This window comes from Engystomops pustulosus, chromosome 6, assembly GCF_040894005.1.
Source record: "Engystomops pustulosus chromosome 6, aEngPut4.maternal, whole genome shotgun sequence".
NCBI classification, from domain to species: domain Eukaryota; kingdom Metazoa; phylum Chordata; class Amphibia; order Anura; family Leptodactylidae; genus Engystomops; species Engystomops pustulosus.
In genome coordinates, this window is record NC_092416.1 from 170,381,380 (window position 1) to 170,406,631 (window position 25,252).

A 25,252-nucleotide genomic window follows, 5' to 3' on the forward strand; every position below is an offset into this window, starting at 1 on the left:
TCTAGTCTCTGACTACTCCCCTCCATGTCTTCTCCTCTAGTTTCTGACTACTCCCCTCCATGTCTTCTCCTCTAGTCTCTGACTACTCCCCTCCATGTCTTCTCCTTTAGTCTCTGACTACTCCCCTCCATGTCTTCTCCTCTAGTCTCTGACTACTCCCCTCCATGTCTTCTCCTCTAGTCTCTGACTACTCCCCTCCATGTCTTCTCCTCTAGTCTCTGACTACTCCCCTCCATGTCTTCTCCTCTAGTCTCTGACTACTCCCCTCCATGTCTTCTCCTCTAGTCACTGACTACTCTCCTCCATGTCTTCTCCTCTAGCCTCTGACTACTCCCCTCCATGTCTTCTCCTCTAGTTTCTGACTACTCCCCTCCATGTCTTCTCCTCTAGTCTCTGACTACTCCCCTCCATGTGTGTCCCTGCCTCCCCTCCATGTTCTGGCTCTGCACACACTGCAGCACATCATTTCCCCAGTAATAATTGACATCACTGCAAAGTACAGTCATCCTTCCAGTAATCACTGCGGCCGCTGCCCTCTCATTGGCTGCACATCCAGCCCACAAAATGGCGGAGCTCCGGGGCTCCTGCACTTGTGGTAAATACCTCAGCAGCTGCTGACGTCAGACGCTAGAGGTCGCGCTGCGGCGTCACATTCCTGTCTGCAGTCACGGCCTGGGCCGGGGCCGCTCTCATAGGATACTGTGCACCGCCGGGCTCCGACATCATGGCCGGGGCGCGACACTTCTAGAGTCGTCTCGTACGGGTGGTAGCGGAGCAGTCCGGGGTAATTCATCTCCCGGGGGCTGACGTGTAGCACCGGGGTGTGTACGGATACCGCCTCTGGGCCATGAGCTAGTCAGCAGCCCCGGGAACGGATATTGCAGGAGCGGAACAGGAAGTCCCAGAGTCTGGAGCGGAGAGAGTGGGGCCGGGTGAGTGCAGCATGTCACCGCCGATCATGTGTGTGGGGTCACGGCTGGATAGCGCCCTGATATGTGCGGGGGCCGCAGCTGATTGGCCGGGTGTGCGGGTGCTGGCCGGGGGTGCAGGTGCTGACACACGGCACGTCTGGGCTGCATGTGCTCCATGTGAGAGCAGCCGGGCCTGGACACACACATGTCACCCGCAGCTCAGACACTGTTCACACCTCACATAAACAGTCTGATGTGCGTTTACTTGAGATCCGGGGATAGACCCCATCAAATAGCAGATTCCCAGCAATATTTTACATTCTTTAACATAATCCACGTTACATGCCGTGTGTGAGACTGGGAAGCTGCAATTTCACGTGTTGAGGTTTCAATGGTGTTTTCAAAGCAAAAATCAAGGAGCGAAAGTGTTAGTAGAAGTGCACATGGGCACGATATGGCGGTATTATACCCTAGGGTAGAGGCTGCGAGCCCTGAGTACACGGTTTAGGGTCAAGGCTGAATTTAGGCGTTTAATATGGTAGATACTACTCTGATATGTTTTCAAGTGTTTACTTATTATTACAGATCATGTGGCTAGATGGTAATTATAATACCGCCATACTGCCGCGCTTTGTCTACCGTTATTAGAGATGACTGGACCTGACATTCGGGTCCGGCCGTGTGATCCGGACAAATTGGCGTATCTGGTCCATAGAGGGCCCGGTATATGACGACCACTGCTGCAGTGAGGGCTGTAGGGTCGATAACCCCAACTTCCGACTCCTGATCCACCTAAATGGTCACTGACGCCGCAGTCCTGTTTTCCTGATCACTGTAGCAATGCTGAGCTAAATGTGGCCATTTCTGATCTGTAGTGGAGGAGCTTCACTGCTGAGCATGTACATAAAGTGCAGCCACGTTCATCTCAAATTAGTGTAGGTCAGGGGTCCACAACCTGCACCTACATGTATCACGCAGTTCGCACCCTGCTGACAGAGTCCATTAAGCACTTCAGTAACTGATTACAGCGTTCATTGGTGCAGGAGGCCGGGTAGAGGTGAGTACAGCTGAGAAGTCACTGCTCTCGGGTCCTCACTTGCTGCTCCACTCTGTGTCCTGACCTTCTATATGCATAGGCGTCAGGACCTAGAGCAGCAGAGAGGTCCTAGGGGTGGTAAGTACTTGTCAGCTGTACTGTACTTCTCCTGGGTCCTGATGCCGGCCCATACAGCCAGTGCAGGACACAGAGCTGAGCAGTGTATAGAGAGAAGAAGCTGCCGTGTGGTGCAGGGAGGAGAAGAGGAGCCAGGAAAGGAGAAGATTTATTAATTTGTCTGCTCTGGGGTCTCCAGTATTATCTGCTCTGGGGGTTTCTCCATTAATAATGTGGCCTACTCTGCAGTATTTGGTTGGCGGGGTGGTATTTATTGCTGTACTGTGGCATTTATCATTTCTAGGGTGGTATTTTGTGCTGTTCTGTTGTTGGTTGTGCATCCAGGGTGCTGCTTACTGATGTGGCCCCTTCAGCAGTGTTACAATATGGCCCTGGGACCAACAAATGTCGCTCGCTCCTGTGCTAAATCTTTAGATTAGGAATAGAACAGACAATTAAAGGAAATTTTCTAATTTATTTACTCGTGGGGTCAGTTTGTCCATTTTATCACGACAACGACTCTACCAAAATGGTCACTGACCCCACAGCCCTGCCTGCAGTCTGTCTAATAACTAAATGGGGCCCATATTGTATTGTTCTATCCAGTAACGGACCCCTGACCATCCCATAATAAGACGTCCGATCCCTATATTCACTCTATTACTGGACATGGAACAAAAATTATTTGGGGGCTCTAGTATGTCCAGTCCAGTATGTCAAGATTGAGACTTACTCCAGTCAGGGGATGATTGTGACTTCAGATATTACCTGATCCAGTTTTCTGGCACAAGTTCTAGTGAATCTGTGGGGCTGAGGTGTCTCACCCTGGGTGTTGGGGAAGACTCCTCCATACAAATCTAGGCTTCTGCTGAATTTTTGAAAAATGTTATAAATTTGACTTAATTTCCTTTTTGTCCCTTGCATTATAGAGCAAGAATGCCGATCGTGGAGAAACTAAAAGATGCCCTGAAGCCAGGCCGGAAGTACTCGGATGATGTGGACCTGGGGAAGCTGCTCACTTCCTCTGCCAAAAAGATCCTTTTACAAAAAATCGAATTCGAGCCGGCCAGCAAAAGCTTCTACTACCAGCTGGAGACGCTGAAGAGCAAGTACATCCTGCTGAGTCCTGCCCTGCAACCGGCCACCTCCCAGAGGGGCATCGAAGGACCCCAGAAGCAGAGTAAGGCTTTTCAATTCATTGTATTCTGGTCATGTGGGCAAATTATCCCGTCCCCCTCCTGTCATCATTCAGTTTTTCCAGTGGGTTATAGTTGTGTCATACTCTAGGGGTCTTGACATGTTGACACGATGGGTCCTGCAGGTTCCATAGCGAGCCCTAGTGCATCTCCAGGGATGGAGCATAGTGACACCTCTATCCACTGTGTGTGACCTCCTCTCACATCAGACGGAGGACATGGGTTTGGAGAAGGGGGTTGGTGATCAGTACTCTCCGCTCCACAGAGAGCTGCCGAAAATCCGGGCAGGAACAGGACCTGCACTATGTTTGGCGTCTGAGACATGGTTGCTGACTGCATGACCGTACACAATGCACCTATGTGGTTGCCATGAGCTAGCTGCCGATTTTGCGATTGGCTCACGACCCCCATGTACTGTTGTGCGCTGGGGCCTACTCCTGCATAAAGCCTGTAGTTAGACTTTAAAAGTCTAACCACCCACAGATCTTTATGACGTGATTGTTTAGTGTCCAATACGCCCCTATATCATCTCTGTCTGGTGCCGTTAAAAAAACTAATTTCAAACCCATCTCTGGTGCCCTTAGTAGAGATGAATGATCCCGACATTCCCCTTCAGGATCGGCTGTGCGTCTTCAACGTATTGGTGGACGAAGGTTCAACTGTCCCTCTGGCGCATGCGCGCTGAGGTCATGCGCACCATGTCAGTTTCACTGAATGACTGTGCTGCGGACCAAGCAAATTAAAAAGCATTTGCGACCTCGGACGGAGGTGATTATCGGGCGATTTGGAGACACGTTCAGTTTTTCAGAGGCAGTTATTGATGTCCAAACCAGTGGAGTGAACAAAAGAGGAGTAGTAATTCCTCTCAATGATATGTCTTTACCAAATATAATCTAAGCCTGCTTTTAGCTTCAAAAACTGGATCAGAAAAACTGACCGTGTAACCTAAACCACGGGGTCGTAACAACCTTTACAGTGGTTTAGTCTCCCTGACTTCTCGTGTAGACAAGTGTCCTCGTACACTGGTGGTAAGCAAATAACATGAAATTTAAAAATGAGCCGGCAACAAAGCTGATGAACTTTAAGGTGCTTCAAGGGGTTGTCTTCTGAAGCAAGCCCTTATCTATGTATCTGCGGAGGTCGCAGGAGAATCCCACTAATTCTGCTGCAGTTTATGAACACAAGTTACAGTCCTGTGTGAACACTGCCACATGCTGCAGCTCGGCGCTGGGTTCATGTTATGCCTCACGCACGTTTTCGTCTCCGTACGCAGGCAGCTTTTTCAATCACTCCATCCATTTCAACGCAACTTGGTAAATTTGGTCATGCAGGGACTCCTTGCATCATCATTTGAACTACGAGGCTTCCACGCTCTTTCCTGTAGCAGTGGCTAGTCTGTGAAATGTGGTGACCAGATGGTCCTGGTTCATTGAGTGAGCATGATCGTGTGAACTAGCCCTTAAAGGGAATGTGTTTAAATGTTATTCCTCCAGGATAGGTCATCACACAAGGGGACGGTGACTCCCTCTGTTGTATGAGGGGCTTTGCACATTATAGTAGTAACACATGAGATACATAATAGACGCAACTCTGCTTTGATGTTCTGAATATTCTTTGGGGGCTCTGGTTCTCCTTGTGGAGGTCCAGCCGGGATAAATATGTAAATGAGCTCTCCTTCAGAAGATCCGCCTCACTAGTGGCGAGCGGGTTATATGCATATTTTGTAGATATAGAAACTGTATTTCGGATGGGGGAAAAGCCCTGAAGTCTTGTGACTTTGATGTCCGTGCTCCTCTCCCTGTGTGGGTAGAGATGATGAGTGTTTCCATGGAGTTGGTGATTTATATTCAAGGAGGGGTGGAAGCAAAATTTTATGAGGTGGATGATTTTTCTTTCTGAATCTGTGGGTTTTTTAAGTTGCAAACGGGTGGTAAATGCAAGCTGTGTCTCTTGTGATATGTGGTTCCGGTCCAGTTTGTGTTTCGGCATCTCTCTAGAGCGTTGGTGGGCACCAGGCAGCACCTCTGTAAAGTTCTCTTGTGTAGTCTGGTGGGAATTGACCTTTACCTTGTCCATCTATTGAATCGGAAGCTGCAGAACAAGCCAATATCCTCACCACTTGTGCTGGATGCTGTTTGGCTTCCTAATGTAGAATTTTTTGGGAACGGACTTTTAAAATTGATGGGCAGCAGCATTTACTTCTCCATGGTCATAGTTGATGTCTTTCCACCTCTTAAAATGCATCTGAATACTCCAGACCAGAAAAACAACCAAAACATCTTCATTTATAGAGGCGGTCACACTTGCTGATGATCAATTAAGCTTTTGTTTGTTGGTTCCAGGTAACGACCTCGCATCCGGCAGCTCCGATGGCGTTCCACATCCTCAGAAGGTTCTCTTTCCAGTCGAGAAGTTATCCATGAAATGGGAACGAATCTCCAGGGTGGGCGCTGGACTTCAAAATCTGGGAAATACTTGCTTCCTAAATTCTACGGTGCAATGTCTGACCTACACTCCTCCACTGGCTAACTACCTATTGTCTAAGGAGCATAGCCGCAACTGTGAGTAGATTAGCGCTAAGCCTTCTACTCGTGTCACGTTTAATAACCACATGCGTTGGCCCAAAATAAATATTATACTAACTAAAATGCAATATTTCTTTTCTAACTTCAGGTCAGCAGGGTGGATTCTGTATGCTGTGTATTATGCAGAACCATCTCATCCAAGCTTTCGCAAATAGCGGAAACGCCATCAAGCCGGTGTCTTTTATCCGTGAACTGAAGAGTAAGAGAACCTTTTTTACCTTGCCTTTTCTGGTGGCTTTTTCCTGTGTGTGGGGTTCATTAGACTTTGTTCCGCATCCCTTTCACAATTGCAAAACTGATGCTGTCAATGTTGGTGTACTGACCTTAACTATTAGTAGTACACATGCACCAAGAGTCCATAGCCAACTCAAGTCTTGGGACCCTTCCCCTCGGAAATCTCGAGAATGTGGACACTGACAAGTTAAAGGGAACCTGACGCTGAAATAACTTTCCACTAATTGAGCATCTAATCTATGAAAACTGCTATTATAAAACAGTACAACCATCCCTATAGTGTTCCTCCCCATGCCTGGAAAGGTCCACAGCCTGTTTGAAAGGTTGACTCGCCATCTATGCAAATGACCCCATGTGATAATTGGCTTTACTCTGAGCTGTGTTGGCATATTCGTGCCCTTCACGTCTTCAGCTCATTGCATTTTCTAAAGAGAATTCCTGAGGGAAGGGTGAGCTGATTTCTCTTTAGCCAGTTACATACAGAAAGTCTCTCTCGCTCTCTCGTCATTCACCCTTCCAGCATGTATTATGTAGTATTTGGCTGAAGAGAAAGCTGCGCTACATGACTTGAATATGCATAGATGTTGAGTCAAGGTTACAAACGATCTGTGGAACTTTTCAGGCATTGGGAGGAACAATATAGGGATAGTTATAAAGATATTAAAAGATATTTTTAGTTAGCTTGGGTTAGATTAAGTGACGGGTTCCCTTTAAAAAGGTTTGGGGCCCTAAACCTCTTACTGACAGGTTCCTTTAATGTAATATTTTGACCACAGAGTCCTCGCTACTAAGGTACCTTCTCCTATGTTTGGCAGCTACCTGATAATCTTCCTATTTTACCTAGTTTTATGATTTTACAGGCTCTTGTGTCCCCCTTATCCTCATAGACTGTAAGCTCTTGTGTCACCCTCTCCTCCTCATAGACTGTAAGCTCTTGTGTCACCCCTCTCATCCTCATAGACTGTAAGCTCTTGTGTTTCCCCCTCATCCTCATAGACTGTAATCTCTTGTGTCACCCCCTCATCCTCAGACTGTAAGCTCTTGTGTCACCCCCTCATCCTCATAGACTGTAAGCTCTTGTGTCACCCCCTCATCCTCATAGACTGTAAGCTCTTGTGTCACCCCCTCATCCTTATAGACTGTAAGCTCTTGTGTCACCCCTTTATCCTTATAGACTGTAAGCTCTTGTGTCACCCCTTTATCCTTATAGACTGTAAGCTCTTGTGTCACCCCCTCATCCTCATAGACTGTAAGCTCTTGTGTCCCCCCTCATCCTCATAGACTGTAAGCTCTTGTGTCCCCCCTCATCCTCATAGACTGTAAGCTCTTGTGTCACCCCTTTATCCTTATAGACTGTAAGCTCTTGTGTCACCCCCTCATCCTCATAGACTGTAAGCTCTTGTGTCACCCCCTCATCCTCATAGACTGTAAGCTCTTGTGTCACCCCTCTCATCCACATAGACTGTAAGCTCTTGTGTCACCCCTCTCATCCACATAGACTGTAAGCTCTTGTGTCACCCCCTCATCCTCATAGACTGTAAGCTCTTGTGTCACCCCCTCATCCTCATAGACTGTAAGCTCTTGTGTCACCCCCTCATCCTTATAGACTGTAAGCTCTTGTGTCACCCCTTTATCCTTATAGACTGTAAGCTCTTGTGTCACCCCTTTATCCTTATAGACTGTAAGCTCTTGTGTCACCCCTTTATCCTTATAGACTGTAAGCTCTTGTGTCACCCCTTTATCCTTATAGACTGTAAGCTCTTGTGTCACCCCTTTATCCTTAGACTGTAAGCTCTTGTGTCACCCCTTTATCCTCATAGACTGTAAGCTCTTGTGTCCCCCCTCATCCTCATAGACTGTAAGCTCTTGTGTCACCCCTTTATCCTTATAGACTGTAAGCTCTTGTGTCACCCCCTCATCCTCATAGACTGTAAGCTCTTGTGTCACCCCCTCATCATCATAGACTGTAAGCTCTTGTGTCACCCCCTCATCCTCATAGACTGTAAGCTCTTGTGTCACCCCTCTCATCCACATAGACTGTAAGCTCTTGTGTCACCCCTCTCATCCTCATAGACTGTAAGCTCTTGTGTCACCCCCTCATCCTCATAGACTGTAAGCTCTTGTGTCACCCCCTCATCCTCATAGACTGTAAGCTCTTGTGTCACCCCCTCATCCTCATAGACTGTAAGCTCTTGTGTCACCCCCTCATCCTCATAGACTGTAAGCTCTTGTGTCACCCCCTCATCCTCATAGACTGTAAGCTCTTGTGTCACCCCCTTATCCTCATAGACTGTAAGCTCTTGTGTCACCCCCTCATCCTCATAGACTGTAAGCTCTTGTGTCACCCCCTCATCCTCATAGACTGTAAGCTCTTGTGTCACCCTCTCATCCTCATAGACTGTAAGCTCTTGTGTCACCCCCTCATCCTCATAGACTGTAAGCTCTTGTGTCACCCCCTCATCCTCATAGACTGTAAGCTCTTGTGTCACCCCCTTATCCTCATAGACTGTAAGCTCTTGTGTCACCCTCTCATCCACATAGACTGTAAGCTCTTGTGATCAGGGCCTCATCCTCATAGACTGTAAGCTCTTGTGTCACCCCCTCATCCTCATAGACTGTAAGTTCTTGTGTCACCCCCTCATCCTTATAGACTGTAAGCTCTTGTGTCTACCCCCTCATCCCCATAGACTGTAAGCTCTCGTGTCACCCCCTCATCCTCATAGACTGTAAGCTCTTGTGTCACCCCCTCATCCTCATAGTCTGTAAGCTCTTGTGTCACCCCCTTATCCTCATAGACTGTAAGCTCTTGTGTCACCCTCTCATCCTCATAGACTGTAAGCTCTTGTGTCACCCCCTCATCCTCATAGACTGTAAGCTCTTGTGTCACCCCTTTATCCTTATAGACTGTAAGCTCTTGTGTCACCCCCTCATCCTCATAGACTGTAAGCTCTTGTGTCACCCCCTCATCATCATAGACTGTAAGCTCTTGTGTCACCCCTCTCATCCACATAGACTGTAAGCTCTTGTGTCACCCCTCTCATCCACATAGACTGTAAGCTCTTGTGTCACCCCCTCATCCTCATAGACTGTAAGCTCTTGTGTCACCCCCTCATCCTCATAGACTGTAAGCTCTTGTGTCACCCCCTCATCCTCATAGACTGTAAGCTCTTGTGTCACCCCCTCATCCTCATAGACTGTAAGCTCTTGTGTCACCCCCTCATCCTCATAGACTGTAAGTTCTTGTGTCACCCCCTCATCCTTATAGACTGTAAGCTCTTGTGTCACCCCTTTATCCTTATAGACTGTAAGCTCTTGTGTCACCCCTTTATCCTTATAGACTGTAAGCTCTTGTGTCACCCCTTTATCCTTAGACTGTAAGCTCTTGTGTCACCCCCTCATCCTCATAGACTGTAAGCTCTTGTGTCACCTCCTCATCCTCATAGACTGTAAGCTCTTGTGTCCCCCCTCATCCTCATAGACTGTAAGCTCTTGTGTCACCCCTTTATCCTTATAGACTGTAAGCTCTTGTGTCCCCCCTCATCCTCATAGACTGTAAGCTCTTGTGTCACCCCTTTATCCTTATAGACTGTAAGCTCTTGTGTCACCCCTTTATCCTTAGACTGTAAGCTCTTGTGTCACCCCTTTATCCTCATAGACTGTAAGCTCTTGTGTCCCCCCTCATCCTCATAGACTGTAAGCTCTTGTGTCACCCCTTTATCCTTATAGACTGTAAGCTCTTGTGTCACCCCCTCATCCTCATAGACTGTAAGCTCTTGTGTCACCCCCTCATCATCATAGACTGTAAGCTCTTGTGTCACCCCTCTCATCCACATAGACTGTAAGCTCTTGTGTCACCCCTCTCATCCACATAGACTGTAAGCTCTTGTGTCACCCCCTCATCCTCATAGACTGTAAGCTCTTGTGTCACCCCCTCATCCTCATAGACTGTAAGCTCTTGTGTCACCCCCTCATCCTCATAGACTGTAAGCTCTTGTGTCACCCCCTCATCCTCATAGACTGTAAGCTCTTGTGTCACCCCCTCATCCTCATAGACTGTAAGCTCTTGTGTCACCCCCTCATCCTCATAGACTGTAAGCTCTTGTGTCACCCCCTCATCCTCATAGACTGTAAGCTCTTGTGTCACCCTCTCATCCTCATAGACTGTAAGCTCTTGTGTCACCCCCTCATCCTCATAGACTGTAAGCTCTTGTGTCACCCCCTCATCCTCATAGACTGTAAGCTCTTGTGTCACCCCCTTATCCTCATAGACTGTAAGCTCTTGTGTCACCCTCTCATCCACATAGACTGTAAGCTCTTGTGATCAGGGCCTCATCCTCATAGACTGTAAGCTCTTGTGTCACCCCCTCATCCTCATAGACTGTAAGTTCTTGTGTCACCCCCTCATCCTTATAGACTGTAAGCTCTTGTGTCACCCCCTTATCCTCATAGACTGTAAGCTCTTGTGTCACCCTCTCATCCTCATAGACTGTAAGCTCTTGTGTCACCCCCTCATCCTCATAGACTGTAAGCTCTTGTGTCACCCCCTCATCCTCATAGACTGTAAGTTCTTGTGTCACCCCCTCATCCTTATAGACTGTAAGCTCTTGTGTCACCCCTTTATCCTTATAGACTGTAAGCTCTTGTGTCAGCCCTTTATCCTTATAGACTGTAAGCTCTTGTGTCACCCCTTTATCCTTATAGACTGTAAGCTCTTGTGTCACCCCTTTATCCTTAGACTGTAAGCTCTTGTGTCACCCCTTTATCCTCATAGACTGTAAGCTCTTGTGTCACCCCTCATCCTCATAGACTGTAAGCTCTTGTGTCACCCCTTTATCCTTATAGACTGTAAGCTCTTGTGTCACCCCCTCATCCTCATAGACTGTAAGCTCTTGTGTCACCCCCTCATCATCATAGACTGTAAGCTCTTGTGTCACCCCCTCATCCTCATAGACTGTAAGCTCTTGTGTCACCCCCTCATCCTCATAGACTGTAAGCTCTTGTGTCACCCCCCTCATCCTCATAGACTGTAAGCTCTTGTGTCACCCCCTCATCCTCATAGACTGTAAGCTCTTGTGTCACCCCCTCATCCTCATAGACTGTAAGCTCTTGTGTCACCCCTCTCATCCCCATAGACTGTAAGCTCTTGTGTCACCCCTCTCATCCCCATAGACTGTAAGCTCTTGTGTCACCCCTCTCATCCTCATAGACTGTAAGCTCTTGTGTCACCCTCTCATCCCCATAGACTGTAAGCTCTTGTGTCACCCCCCTCATCCTCATAGACTGTAAGCTCTTGTGATCAGGGCCCTCGCTCCTATTGTTCCATATGACTGTTTGTACTCTCTTATTTTATTTGTATATGTCCCCTCCGATCTGTAATGCGCTACGGAATTTGGTGGCGCTATATGAATAAAGATTATTATTATTATTTTACCTTAATTTAATGAGAAACGGTTGTCTGTCCCCTAAATTCTCATTGAGCAGCCAATCGGTGGAGACAAAAAAAAAACACAGCAGTCTGGACCAATGATGATATGGTGGGTGTGTCTCAGACTACCTCCGCCTCCCTGGTGACACTGTAGCTAAACTGTCATCACAGGTCACAACAGAGCTGTACACTAAAGGAATTGAACTAAAAATACACCAAAGAGCAAAGAGATGTTGGGGAAAATAAGAAGTAGATAATCATACTGATTCTATACTGAACTATAGGGGGATATCTGATCATGGCTGGACCATCTCTCTCAACAGTGCAAGAATCAATGAAGTGTCAGCCTTGTAGTCCAGCACTAACCTGTCCTCCTACTTGTGTCATTCTTAATTTAGAAATTGCCCGTCATTTCCGATTTGGGAGCCAAGAAGATGCGCACGAGTTCCTGCGCTACACAATAGACGCCATGCAGAAGGCTTGTCTGAATGGATACGCCAAGTAAGGAGATAAAGAACCTTTTGTTAGGGATCCGTGGAATGTTCTTTATTTCCTCTTGGAATCACTTTTCAAAAATTTCTATTTTCCCAGGCTGGATCGTCAAAGCCAAGCAACTACGTTAGTGCACCAGATATTTGGAGGCTACCTGCGATCTCGAGGTGAGGGAGGAAAGCGCTTACTCTGAACTCATTAATAAATATATATAAATATTGCGGCTATTCATGGTTTTTTTTTTTTTTTTCCTTCTTTTTCAGTAAAATGTTCGGTCTGTAAGAGCGTCTCAGACACATTTGACCCATATCTGGATATTGCGCTGGAGATAAGGGTAAATAATTTGGTTTTAAGAAATAAATTTGAATATTTCCCAATAAAATAAATATGTTAAAAAAAAAAAAAAAAAACACATTGCCATAGTTGGCTATACGTGGTCTATATCCAAACTAGGGCATTCATTTTTATAATGGTCATTTTGAGTTAATTTAAAAATAAAAAAAATATAAATGCTATGCATTACATAAAGTTTTTGTATCTTTAACACCCCACCCAAAAAAAAATTCCTTTAACTATCTAGGCCACAAAAAAAGGTACATTTCTTTCCCATGTTACCCCCCTTTAATAACTTTTAAACTCCTGAGGGCTTAACATAGTCTGTGATGGACAGACTTAAAGGGGTTATCCGGGTTTAAAAATTTCTTATGGCCGGGTTGGGGAGGGCTATTTAAACATAATAAACATGTACTTACCTCCTCTGGCGCCACCGATGTCCCGCACCGCGGTCCCTTTGATCCGTGCCCCTGTTTGTTTACAGGGGCACAGAAGCCGCGCACAGGGAACTTCCGGTCCGCGATGTGGCCGGCTCCTCCCATCCGTCCCTATCTCTCAGCGTTGTAAGCGCTGAGAGATGGTGCGCATGGAAGCTTCCGGCCGGCCGGAAGCTCCCTGTGCGCCGGTGTAATGAAACCGGCGCACGGAGAAGACGGGCCGCGGCGCGGGACATCGGCAGCACCGGAGGAGGTAAGTACATGTTTATTGTGTTTAAATAGCCCTCCCCAGCCCGGCCATAAGAAATTTTTTAAACCCGGATAACCCCTTTTAATCTTGCAAACTTGTGCTCTCTATTGCTCTCACATTATGTGCACCACATAAGTGGTTCTGGTTAATACAGAAATATATTGTTATTTGGATGGATGTTTTTTCTGGCATTGCTTGAAGGCTTTATATGTTAGTTTATATTATCTGGACCTGCGTGCCCTTCCCTTTTATAGAAAAGCTTTTAATGTAATGTATTTCTAAAAAAGATTAAGGTAGCACCCCATAAAAGGTCTTTAAACCTTAAATACATACAAATATTTGCTAAAACTACCCTAGTCATTAGAGCCTTTTCAGGCCTGGTCATAAAGGGGTTAATAAAAGTTGCCAAGTATTGTGATATGCACGTAATGTGTGTTTTGGGTTTTGTGACTTAGCGGCAAATAATATTGTAATACAGAGTCTTTGTCTTGTGATTCTTTATTATTTTTTTTTTTTTTTTTTATTGTATTTTTATTTTAATACACTTTTGATTTTCCCGACAGCACTCGGCGAATATTATCCGTGCCCTGGAGCTGTTTGTAAGATCGGATGTTTTGAGTGGAGAAAATGCCTACATGTGTGCAAAGTAAGAACCAATACTGGGAATAGTAGGAAAACTTAAACAAACGTTCCAGTCACAGCGGATACATTGTATTATTCATAAAGGGAGGAGCAGGTTCTAGGATGAGTACTGCTTCTCCCTTCTGGCCCCGCACCGTGTATTATTACGTGAATTCGCTTTGACCGGAGCGTTCCTTTTTATACAGGTATCACATGACCGTGTCCATATTTTAGCTGCAGTTTCTCGAGCAGGGCCGGGTGGTGGGATGGTGAGCGCTCTTCACCCCTCCTCCCTCCATAGGCAGATGAGCAGCCATGATGCTAACTGCACCTTCACCGGGAGCCTTAGAAGTCTAATGGGGAGGGGTCATGATCTGGTCACAAATCATGGGACTAGATCACGCCCCAATAATGGCCGCCTGAATGAGCCCTTAGGCACTTGATTTACCCAAAGTTGTTAAAATCGAACTTCTGACGATACATCCTCTTCAATCATGATTGTATTGGCCCTTGTTATTACTTCTGAGGCTTAGGCTACATTCACACGACCGTTGAGGGACGTATACATGACCCTCGTATATACGTCCCCCATAGGCCGGCAATGGGCACACGGAGCAGTACACATGCGGCACCGTGCCGCTCTGTACTGGGAGGGATGATAGGACATGTCCTATATTTCCCCGTATTACGGCGCTGTGCACCATGTATCTGGATGGAGAGGGGCAGGGGTGATCAGCGCTCCCGTGCACCGAAATGCGCACACGTACGTGTGTGTGTGTGTATGTGTGAATGTAGCCTGATACTGTATTCTTTACTTGTTAGATGCAAGAAGAAAGTTCCTGCCACCAAGAGGTTCAGCGTCCATCGAGCCTCTAACGTCCTCACTCTGTCACTGAAAAGATTTGCCAACTTTAGCGGCGGCAAAATAACCAAGGTAAGAAAATATCACGTATTTGTGTTTCAGGATTTTGTTGGATTTGCTTCTTAATGAAAACCTTCACGTTACTTATTGCTTGTTTCCTTTGTAGGATGTTGGATACCCAGAATTTTTAAACATCCGTCCATACATGTCACAGACCAATGGGGACCCTGTTATGTATGCGCTCTATGCTGTCCTGGTGCATTCTGGGTACAGCTGTCATGCTGGACACTACTATTGTTACGTAAAGGTAAGTAGCTGTATGTCGCTTGTACGTCGCAAAGGACTTTTGTGTTGATTTGCATTTAAAGGAACGGATTAGTCATATTTTCAGCCCCGAAAATCTACCCCCTGTGTGTTGTTAAGGTGATAAATTAGCATGAGCAATCTAAATAGTGGCACCGGCTCCTGAAGAGTCCTGCAATCCCATGACTATTGTAGTTGGGTTGATGTCTCGTAGTCCAGGAGGGAGGTGCGCCAAAGCCCATACAACATCTTTTATAAGCAGTGGGGTCTTTTGGACACTGTTGGTGACCATTATTTGACACATCAGTGACGTTTTTCCTTGTTATAGTAATCTGAATATAGCCTTAATTTGACTAATTGGATGTTAAAATAATTTACCCTCATCTTGTAATCCGTGTGACGGTCTCCTCTCCCCCGCAGGCCAGTAATGGACAGTGGTATCAGATGAACGACTCCCTTGTTCATGCCAGTAACATCAAGGTGGTGCTGAACCAGCAGGCGTACGTCCTCTTCTACCTGAGGTAGGTTTTATTCCCCATGTCTGTAATAAAAATAAAAATGTAATACGTGAGCATGCAAAAACTGCACTGAAATATTATGTTTCCAAATAAAATTGCACTTTTTCAGGGGGGTGTCCCAATAACACACGCTAAACACCTGATAAATCAGGGACACTTACTCATAGATCCAGGCACCGTGACTGTGGTATCTTCTTATATCTGTTACCCATGGCCTCCTTCCTTCTAAAATCAACTTTTATGCTTATAAGCCAAAAGGGCTCTGGTGGGTTTTTCTAGAGCCAGTGCTGTAGCTTCACAGGCTGTTACACTGAGCAGAGCTGGTCTCCTCTCCCCCTGCATTCTTGCGGCTGCTAGATTACAAAGGGTGGGGGGGGGGGGGGTCATGTTTTGCTCATTGTAACAGCACGGTAAAGCACTGTACATTTACAGCACTGGAGATCTGGTAACGTCCTTTGGAGCCTTTATAGAAGTTGATTTTAGTAGGAATAATAAATATAAAAGGAAAATAAGTGTCCCTGATTTTGATGGTAGATTTCCTGAGTTATGATGAGAATTGGGGGTCTTGGTGTCTTGTTGTGCATGTGCGGTTGCGCTTTATTATATAGAATGGAACGTAAGGAGATCGCTCATGTAGACGACCTGCCATGAATTGACAATTTGCCTTTAACCTCTTGGCTGCAGAGGCCGCTACAGAACGCAGCATCTAAGGGGTTGAAGATGTAGAAAATAATAGAATAATGTGGCAATCCTACCCGGCCAGCGTCATTCTTGTTTGCGTCTCTTTAGTTTTTTATTATCTTCTCTTTTTACAGGGTTCCAGAGACAAAGAAAAGCTTTGATGCCTCTATCTGTAAAGTGTCTCAAAATCAAATGCCTCGCCCCAGTTCTGTCCCTCCTACCTTGAAGAAGACGGTGTCCAATGGCAGCCTCTCATCTCCTCTTATAGGAAAGGTGAATAATTTAGGGACCATTCTATCTTCCTACCTATCTATCCTTTTGCTCTGCATTTTGTATCTCTTGTCTATCCATCCTAATTCTAATCGGTTTGTGTATATATGTATCTCTCTATCTCGGTTACCACCATCTAACCACTACTATGCCTGAACTTATTGGACCATAGCTTGTAAAATTTCATAAAAATTTCATGCAAAATGTTTAATTTCCAGAAGCCGGAGGGATTACATGAGAAGAAGCCACTAAAACCGGAAGACAATGGGATGCCAGGCAGTCACACGCACATGCACCACAACGGAGTAAACCGCACGCGTCCTCTCAGCGCGGGCCCTTCCCCTAAACTCGGCTGTAAGACGTCCTACGCCCCTTGTCTTTTGGACGATCCATTGAGTAGAATGAAAAAGCCTCTCAACGCCAAGTTAAAGGCGTCTCAAGCCACAAGCCCCACGAACGAAGCCGCCATGCAGGACGACTCCAAGACAAACTGGGACAGCGACGACCTGTCTTCGTCTTCCGCTTCAAAAACGGGAAGTATCGAAACTCAGGATAGTAGCAATAAGTCCAAGAATGGGGAAGCCGAGAACGGGAAGCAACAAGACTCTCAGATGAACGGCCAATCTTCCACTCCCAGCACCCCCACAGCCGGGAACATGACGTCTCCATGCTGCTCCCCAACAATGGAAGGCGAACAGCCCGGTACAAGCGCCGCCATAAAGTCCAAGTCGCCCACGCTGGCCGGTGTATGCGAGGCTTTGACTACGATGTCACCACCACCTGCCAAAAAACTTGCCCTGTCCGCTAAAAAGGTGAGACAGATTGTTACAAGGTGCAACAAACGCTGTACATTTGGATATATCATTGACTTTATATACAACTGGGAACTTATTACTAAACTTAATATATGGCCAAGTGGAGGGGGAGGCTCCCACTACAGCTAGGAACTTCTTTCTATAAGGAGATGACATGAGGGAGTGGTGGGGGTCATTTGTTAAAGGAAATCTTTACATTACTCATAGATCCAGGCACCGTGACTGTGTTAATTTTCTTATATTTGTTATCCATGGTCTCCTTCCTTCTAAAAATCAACTTTATTAATTATGCTAATGAGTCTACAGGACTCTGGGGGAGTGTTACAAGAGCCCCTCCATGCTGTAGCTTCAAACGCTGTTAGAGTCTCCCCCTCCTCAATGCTCCTTCTGCCTGATTTAATCTCACACAGTGGGTTTGGGAGTGTAACCGCACAGAGGGGCTCTGGTAGCGCCTCCCCAAAGCGCTTCTGGCTCATTAGCATAACTTTAAAAGTTGATTTTAGATGGAAGGAGGGCAGGAATAACAAATATAAGAAGATTACCACACAGTTGTGGTAGATTTTCTTAAACTTTTCATTATTTTCTGATTTTTCTAGTTCCTCTAAATCCTTCCTATTTGATTGGATATTGCTTATATGTTTAATATCCTTTTACATTTCGGTATTTTTTTTTTTGTTCGCTAATTTTATTTTTTTTGTAATCCCGTTCTCTACGTGTTTTTGCTGTGGCTGTGGTCTACCATCTCCATCTCTCTCATCGCTCTCTTTTCCTCCTGCGCATCCCTATACGCCAGCTGTATATCACATTTATTTACCTGACTGATGGCCGTATATATATAAAATCTCTATTTTTCCCCCCTTCTTTTTCATTTGTTTTTCATTTGCCTCGAACCTCCCTTTTTTTTCTTTACACCACCAAGATTTTATTTATGTCAATAACTACAGGGCAGCATGCCGCCGAAGGGAAGCAGAAATGACGCCCGCTCCCTTCCTCCCCGCTCCATCACTGCCGGCTCCACTCATCCCATCTCTGTTTCCCCTGGTCCTACCGCAACCAAGCTGCTCCATACGCATCGGTAAGTGGCACAGGGAAAATCGAAACCGAAATCGCACGTCATCGCTCTCCACTTTCCAAGATGGTAAAAAATTTCTACATTCATATTGTATATTTTGTGTAATTGTTTTTAAAAAATTAAAAAAAAAAACATAAATAATGCACTTTGTTTTGCCGCAAGAAGGATGCCAGCTGATACTTTGAGGCTGAAATACTATCTGTTGCTAACTATATCATGATCTTGTCCCTGATTTTCTGGATGTTGTATTTCGCTGTAAAGAATTTGGATAAAACGGAAGTTTTATTCTGTTTTTGGCATCCGACATGGTAACTCTGCTAGAGGTGTATTGGGAGGGTTAATGGGGTTGTCCGGTCCACAGGATACAGTGTAAGTTAAAGAGGACCTGTCACCCCATTTATCGGCACTAGGAGCTGATTACTAAAGTAAGCAGCTCCTAGTGCTCGATCAAACGCCGCAGTGTTAGAGTGATAGCGTTACCGGAAACCTCCGGTAACGCTATCTAACACTGCGGCGGGGTATAGTGTAATCATCGGACAGCTCGCAAAGCTGTCCGACGTATTCATGAGGGGGGCGGTCCGAGTCGCTGCCTCTACCCCGGACCGCCCCGCTCGCTCCATAGGCCGGCATTGACTGCCACGCGCTAGGCGGCAGTCACCGCCCCAACCCCGCCCCCCTCATGAATACGTCAGACAGTTTTGCGAGCTGTCCGACAATTACACTATACCCTGCCGCAGTGTTAGATAGCGTTACCGGAGGTTTCCGGTAACGCTATCACTCTAACACTGGGGCTTTTGATCGAGCACTAGGAGCTGCTTACTTTTAGCTGATAAATGGGGTGACAGGTCCTCTTTAAAGGGGTTGCACCAAGTTTGCAAGTTGTCCCCTGTCCTGATCGGTGAGGGTCTGACTGCTGGGGCCCCCACTTATCACAAGAAGCGGACCCCCATCTATCCAGTTCTCGCAAATGCTGCATCCATGTATGGAGGGTGTCAAAAAATGGAAAACACAACTTTATATTACATTTAAAGTCATGTCTTGTCTTCAGGGAATCTCCTCAAGCTGCAGACAACTCTCCTGGGACTTGTGGCAATACTCCTAAGCCGAAACCTTCCAAATTCCATGCAAAACATACACCGCACCAAGCAGAATCATCCAAACACCCTCCACTTAGTTACTCGACCAGCCTCCCTTTCTCAAATTGTACATCATCCCCAACCGAGCCCCTCCAAGACCCCGCAAGCGAAACACTGGGCACCAAGTCCTCAAAGCTACAAGACAAACACCATGTAGAAGCGCATACGGAAATCTGCAATGGAGGCAGCGAGGAAAGAAAGAAGAGCAAGAAGAAGAAAAAGAAGAGGAGGAAAGAGCTGGAAAGCGAAGGGAGGACAGAAAGTGTCATATCCCACCTGGAGACACGGACTGTAAGTGATCACAATGCAAAGGAAGGCAAAGTAAAACATAAGAAGAGCAGACCAATACAAGGCGACGGAAGTACAGAACCTGCGTCAGAAACGGGAAAGAAGAAGAGGGAGGACACACAGTCTGATCAGCAGGTGCAGGATGAGACCCCGATCCAGATAAATGGGTAAGAACCCTGACTTTACATTGACACTATCCATCGGAGATTGAGTATTGCATTGAACAGCCATAAGATGAGCCCCCCACAGAACCCCCCTATATGTATTATCCTGTACAGCTACAATGCTGCAATTCTTCAGTGTGGCCAAAGCGACAAGTAGTCGGTCCTTGTCGGTATCCTAGTCGGTATCTATAAGTTTCTTCCTGCCCAGTTGTGAGCTGAAGCAACAAACCTGTAGCGGGCAGGGAGAGAAGCCGAATTGTGAAGGGTCCCCACATGCCCTATTCGTAAGCTTTCTTGGTCTGACAAACTTGCTCCGTGCATCTGGCCTAGACTTAAAGGCCACTCTTTTTACTTAAGTTGCCCTTGTGCAATGAATGTTCATCAAGTGGTTCAGCAGCCCTGCTACTTACTTTTGTATGGAATGCAAACTCTCCATACTTTTCCCCTTACATTTCTGAGCTGTGGCAGCACAGCAGGCCTCCCTCTCCCGGTCTCTGTCAGTGTAGACGGACTGTGAGAAGAGAGAGTTGGATGTCACATGGACCTCCTGCAGCAGTGATAGAGACTGCAGCTGTTTGTGTATTTGCAGAGGGCAGCATGTTTGGAACGGGGAAATTCTGCAGCTTTTAAAGGAGGCAAAGACACAGGTGCACATACATGCAGAAATGTGTCTAATAGATGAGTTATTGAAAAGTGGCCAACCCCTTTAAGGCTTTAGCACTGTGTTGCATTGAACCCTTAGAAAAGATTAGGCACATATTCAGTAGCCTCTCTTTTGTGCACATCCTTATCAGTCACAAATTGCACGTATATGAGTAAATCAATGCAAGTGAATACAGCGAATTATATTTATTCCGTCCCAATAAGCTTTTCATTCTCTGCTGAATTCCATCTTGCTAGGAGTTTATAATATTTACATAGAGGTTTTATCGACGCCTGTATAAGTGGCAGCTAGCATCCACGCCCAGACTGCCTCCATTTGTATATGATCATACATAGTTTTCTGAGTCTTCATTAAAGGTACTTTCTGAACCATCTATAATCTTTAAAAGGATTGTTATATGGTAACAGAAGCTGATCCTACCCTTATTCCCCACCATGATGAGCTGTAATCCCCAGGGAAGGATTCATCCCGGACAAGGAGGCCATCCATGAACGGCCATGTAAACGCAGTTAGTGTGAATTGTGTTCTACTCTGGTTCCTAAAAACATATACAGAACAGGGAAACTGCGGTATATACTAGAATATATACAGAATGCGATTGTCATTAAGTTCTGACTTACTGATTAAATTTTTTTTTTTTTTTTTCATTTTTTTAGTTTTTTTAATTTTTTTTTTACAGTCCACCTTTTGGATTATAACGCTTTGGATAATACTGCAATTTAAAAAACAATAACACAGACTTATTGGGTTACTAACTTTTTATCAAACTTTGTATAGCAGTCAGCAGTCCAGTGTCAGAATCTGAGTAGTAACATTGGGGGTCATTTGGGGGATTCGCGTTTTCCCGACGTGTTACCCGAATGTTTCCGATTTGCGCCGATTTTACCTGTATTGCCCCGGGATTTTGGCATGCACGCGGCGGAAATCGGGGGGGGGGGGGGGGGGCATGGCTGGTCGAAAACCCGACGGATTCGGAAAAACCGCTGCATTTTTAAAAAAAAACAGTTTCGCGGTACTCGTGCTTGCCTTCACTCGGCCCGGCTTGGTGAAGATCAGTGCATTCCGGGGAACTTCAGCGCAGCAGCGCCACCTGGTGGACGTCTGAGGAACTGCCTTAGTGAATCGCCGGAAGACCCGAATCCACCGCAGAGAATGCGCTGCTGGATCGCGAATGGCCGGGGTAAGTAAATCTGCCCCATTATCTCTAGCTGTTATCTCTCTAGTCTCTGTCTCTGATATTACAGTGCACTATTAGCTACTTGGTGGAGACGTAGCTGCTGTGTCTCACTCCTTCCCCCTCCCCTCTCCATAGAGCTATTATGTAGTCTGACTCGGTGAGATTCTGTCTTGTCACTTGCAACTCAAGTAGAAATCAAAATAGCAGCCAAAGTAAGTGGAGACGGAGACTCTTTCCTCCTAGAAGATGCGTCATACAGTTTCTTGTAATCAGTTGTAACGTTGATATCTTCAAAGTTTGATGAAAAGTTCCCGACCATTTAGGAGAAATTGCTATAAATGTCTGAATTTAGAGGGATAGTTCAAGCACAAGAACAAGGGGTCACCCAACTATATCCAATCTGTCTTCTCAGTACCACCAACCATTCGGACGATGACAAGGATTTGGCCCGAAAGGTGAAAAAAGCCAAAAAAAGGAAACTAAAACTGCAGGAACAGGACAGCATCCAGACTGTGGAACCTGAATCCAATGGAAAACAGAAGCAGACGGTTCCGGAACTCGGTTCTGGTAAGATGATGTTAAAAAAAGAAAAAAATTTGCGTCTAATATGAAAGATGTGCTGCTATAAGATGGGGATAATCTTTTCTATCGTTCCCTCTGTACTTAGATTCTGTGTTTATATGGGACACTCACATCAAGGATGGATACAAGCGATTAAATCCAATGAATGGCGCTGAAAATAAATTTCGCCCGGCGTGGGACGGAACAAAGGATTCGTCTGTGGTCAAAGAACTGCTGAAAAACTCCAGCAATAAAGCCTACGGGACAGAAGGTACAAGGGGAGGGAGGACGTGTGTTGTATAGGACTATACAAGTTTTGGGGAAGGCAGTTTATACCCCTTCTATTGCCAGCCATTAGTGAGAATGAAACTCCCCTTCTCCAGATTGCTGAGGGTCTCGGGACACAGACCCCCCACAGATCAGCTTGTTATCTCATATCCTGTGGTTAGGTAATAACTTGCTAACTTAATATAATGCCTTTAACCCCTTACCAGGCTGCAGATGGCACCGATCGAGGGTGTTAACCCTTTGATTTGATTGGCGACATCTTGGCAGACGTCACTGGGGAGCAACGATCTGTCACTATGACGGCCGGCCTTGGGTCTGAAGATCCAAATCTCTATGGTTTCTGGAGATCTGTTACCATGTGCCAGTGGCACATTGTAATAGATGCGTAAAATCCCCTTACACTGCCATACTGTAGTGTGGTAGGATCAAGCTGACAACCTAGGGTTAAAGTACCACAGGGGAACTGAGAAAAAAGAATTTTTATTTTTTTTTTTTAAAGTTAAAATTAAAAAAAAAAATCAAATCACCCCCCCCCCTTTCCCTAGAACTGCTATAAAAATAAATAGTAAAAACCATAAACTTGTTAGGTATCGCCGCGTTCCTCGTTGAACCCCATAATGGAACACTGCGCGCATATGTCCAAAATGACACTTCTTTTTTTTTTTTTTTTTTACCTATTTTCAGTCAGTACCTGGGATGGAGAAGAGTCTGCTGTGGTCAAAGATGCCGTGGACTATGCAGAAGAGGCAAAATATAGCACAGTTATAGACGAATGGGACGACGAATTCGACAGAGGAAAGGTAACAAAGCCGCGTGGATTCTAGATTAAAGTTTAATTTTGTTTGACGACGTGAATGGGGGGATTTGTTACAACAAAGACCAACGGAAATTCCATCAATCGCAACAATAAGGATTCTAAATTCTCTGCTATCTGAGGGGGGAGCACTTTTTGAAAGAACAATCCCAGACTTCTAGATCATAAGAACATTTTATTTAAGGGCCGAAGCCATTGAAAGGAAATCTACCATTTGTTTTCATGCATTGTGAACCAAACATACATTGAGAATGCTGAAGCTACACTGATGCAGAAACATATCTTGTTTAATCCCTGATCCGAGTGGTTTTGCTCAAAAAACAATTATAAAATTCGGGACCTTGGGAAAGCTGGGTTGCATGCAGACTGCCGTTCATAGACACATTACAGAGCAGCTGGAGGTTGGTGCAGCGATTGATTACTTCTCAGTAATAACAACATTCTCTGAAGCTGCGCAAAATTAGTGTAAGAGGAGAAGTGGTGAGACTGTCACAGGAGCGACAGCCTCATCATTTTATAAAAGTTTTTTTTTTTCAGCAAAACCACTCAATTCAGGGATGAAACAAAATATGTTTCTGCATCAGTGTAGGTACAGCATTCTCAATGTATGTTTGCTTCATAGTGTAGATTTCCTTTAATGAATCTGATGAGCAGCGGAGCTCCAAAGACAGACCTAGAACTACCCCAAGGAGCCTAATGATAAATCTCCCCCACTGTCCTCCCAGCAGGCACGGATGTGTACGGTCTCTAGCAGCCCATGTAATAACTTACTGCCTGAACACCCTCCATATAAAAAAAGATAAAGCAATGGGAAGGTGGTGTATGTTACCCTCAATTCATGCGTACATTTATTTATTTTTTTCCTTTTGTTCTAGGCGAAAAAGATCAAATTTCGACGTGACAAGTGGCGAAACAAAAATGGTTTTCAGTCTCTTCAGAATCGGCGTAACTTCTGGTCAGTCACTCAGTCTCGACAGTTCTCCCGGATGGCATACAAGTACTGACGACGATACGGAAGATCACTCGTGTGCCGTCTTTGACTCTGTGTTCTCTTCGATATCAATTCTCACTGACCTGGAGTAATAAAAGTGCTGAATTTTTCGGAGAGCTGTGTGAGGTGTCATAGCTCTGTTATTGGAAATCTGTATAGCGTCCCGCCCTGTGCAAACTCTTACGAGACGTTGGCAACGAAAGTTAATGACTCTGTGGTATGTGATTGGGGGTGCAGCGCAAGTCGCTGAGAAACCATATGTCCATGTAGACCGGGTGCTGACCACTCGCTCTTATCCTCTCGCTGTCATCATGCCGTGCAGACTGTGACTAGTCGGAGGCTACGCCACACTACATGTACACGTATGACCCCCACATAAATGGACGTATAGCCTGGATGTCCTGTTGCGTCCATATAGCAATGATGCTGAGTGTTCTTTCGTGGTTATACTCTCTTGCTGGACAGTACTGTACGCCCAGGAATATTCCCTGCAAGTGTGGGAAGAACGGAGCCCAAATTTTTTGTCGAACAAGTCTCGTCACTCATGCAGCCTGGTTGTGGTTGCTACCTAAATAACAGTAAAGCAGCTATAGGTTGATGATGGTTTTCTGGAGCTATAGGGCAGTTATAGTCAAGGTGGCCTTGTGTTATTCCTCAGCACTCCTTTCCCCCAGCTTTCCCCATGCAAGTGTTCGGCTTGGCCGAGCGTCGGGAACCACTTTGTGTCCGATAAGGAGACTAGTACAGTCTTCATCGAGGAGCCCAGGCATTGCACACGAAGTAGTTGACTACTTTGTAATTGCGATTCTAGAACTTGGTGGCATTGAAACTTGGATGTCTCCATCATGCAACCTCCATTACCATCACCCTAGATGTTTACACTTCTTTATCCATCCTCCACCTAGTTGTACTGCCGACATACACCTTTTAAAAACCCAGACATCTTTTGCCCATTACGTTAGTCCACATAGTAGGAAAAACAAAAACAATAGAGGGCGGCGCATCGGGTAA

General features: G+C 45.7%; 1 protein-coding gene and 1 long non-coding RNA gene across 4 annotated transcripts in view; one reads left to right on the plus strand and one right to left on the minus strand.

The window, feature by feature from the left end:
- LOC140064979 (uncharacterized) overlaps positions 1-25,252 on the minus strand; it is a 69,104-nt gene that overhangs the window by 29,387 nt on the left and 14,465 nt on the right. Inside the window, exon 3 of the long non-coding RNA XR_011847838.1 lies at positions 15,181-15,343. This is a non-coding gene — a long non-coding RNA (uncharacterized lncRNA). The remainder of the gene's footprint in view (positions 1-15,180; positions 15,344-25,252) is intronic.
- Positions 623-24,355, plus strand: USP36 (ubiquitin specific peptidase 36). 3 transcript variants are annotated; one of them, XM_072112349.1, is made up of 19 exons: positions 623-932; positions 2,994-3,244; positions 5,603-5,821; positions 5,934-6,044; positions 11,903-12,005; positions 12,096-12,163; positions 12,260-12,330; positions 13,580-13,662; positions 14,460-14,571; positions 14,666-14,806; positions 15,223-15,323; positions 16,136-16,274; positions 16,490-17,083; positions 18,031-18,161; positions 19,207-19,749; positions 22,000-22,154; positions 22,255-22,419; positions 23,121-23,236; positions 24,126-24,355. In XM_072112349.1, exons 2-19 carry the CDS (start codon positions 3,001-3,003, stop codon positions 24,252-24,254), a joined length of 3,225 nt encoding a protein of 1,074 aa, XP_071968450.1. In that variant the 5' UTR covers positions 623-932; positions 2,994-3,000; the 3' UTR covers positions 24,255-24,355. The 3 variants fall into 3 exon arrangements, with proteins under 3 accessions (XP_071968450.1, XP_071968451.1, XP_071968452.1); XM_072112350.1 differs by lacking the exons at positions 623-932; positions 2,994-3,244 and adding an exon at positions 3,943-4,028; XM_072112351.1 differs by lacking the exons at positions 623-932; positions 2,994-3,244 and adding an exon at positions 4,082-4,288.

Bases quoted from the DNA above. Each gene is read 5' to 3' on its own strand.
- USP36 (XM_072112349.1), top strand. From the start codon at position 3,001: ATGCCGATCGTGGAGAAACTAAAAGATGCCCTGAAGCCAGGCCGGAAG. The intron at 18,162-19,206 runs GTAAGTGGCACA...TCTTGTCTTCAG, and splicing joins AAGCTGCTCCATACGCATCG to GGAATCTCCTCAAGCTGCAG. The intron at 22,155-22,254 runs GTAAGATGATGT...CTCTGTACTTAG, and splicing joins GGTTCCGGAACTCGGTTCTG to ATTCTGTGTTTATATGGGAC.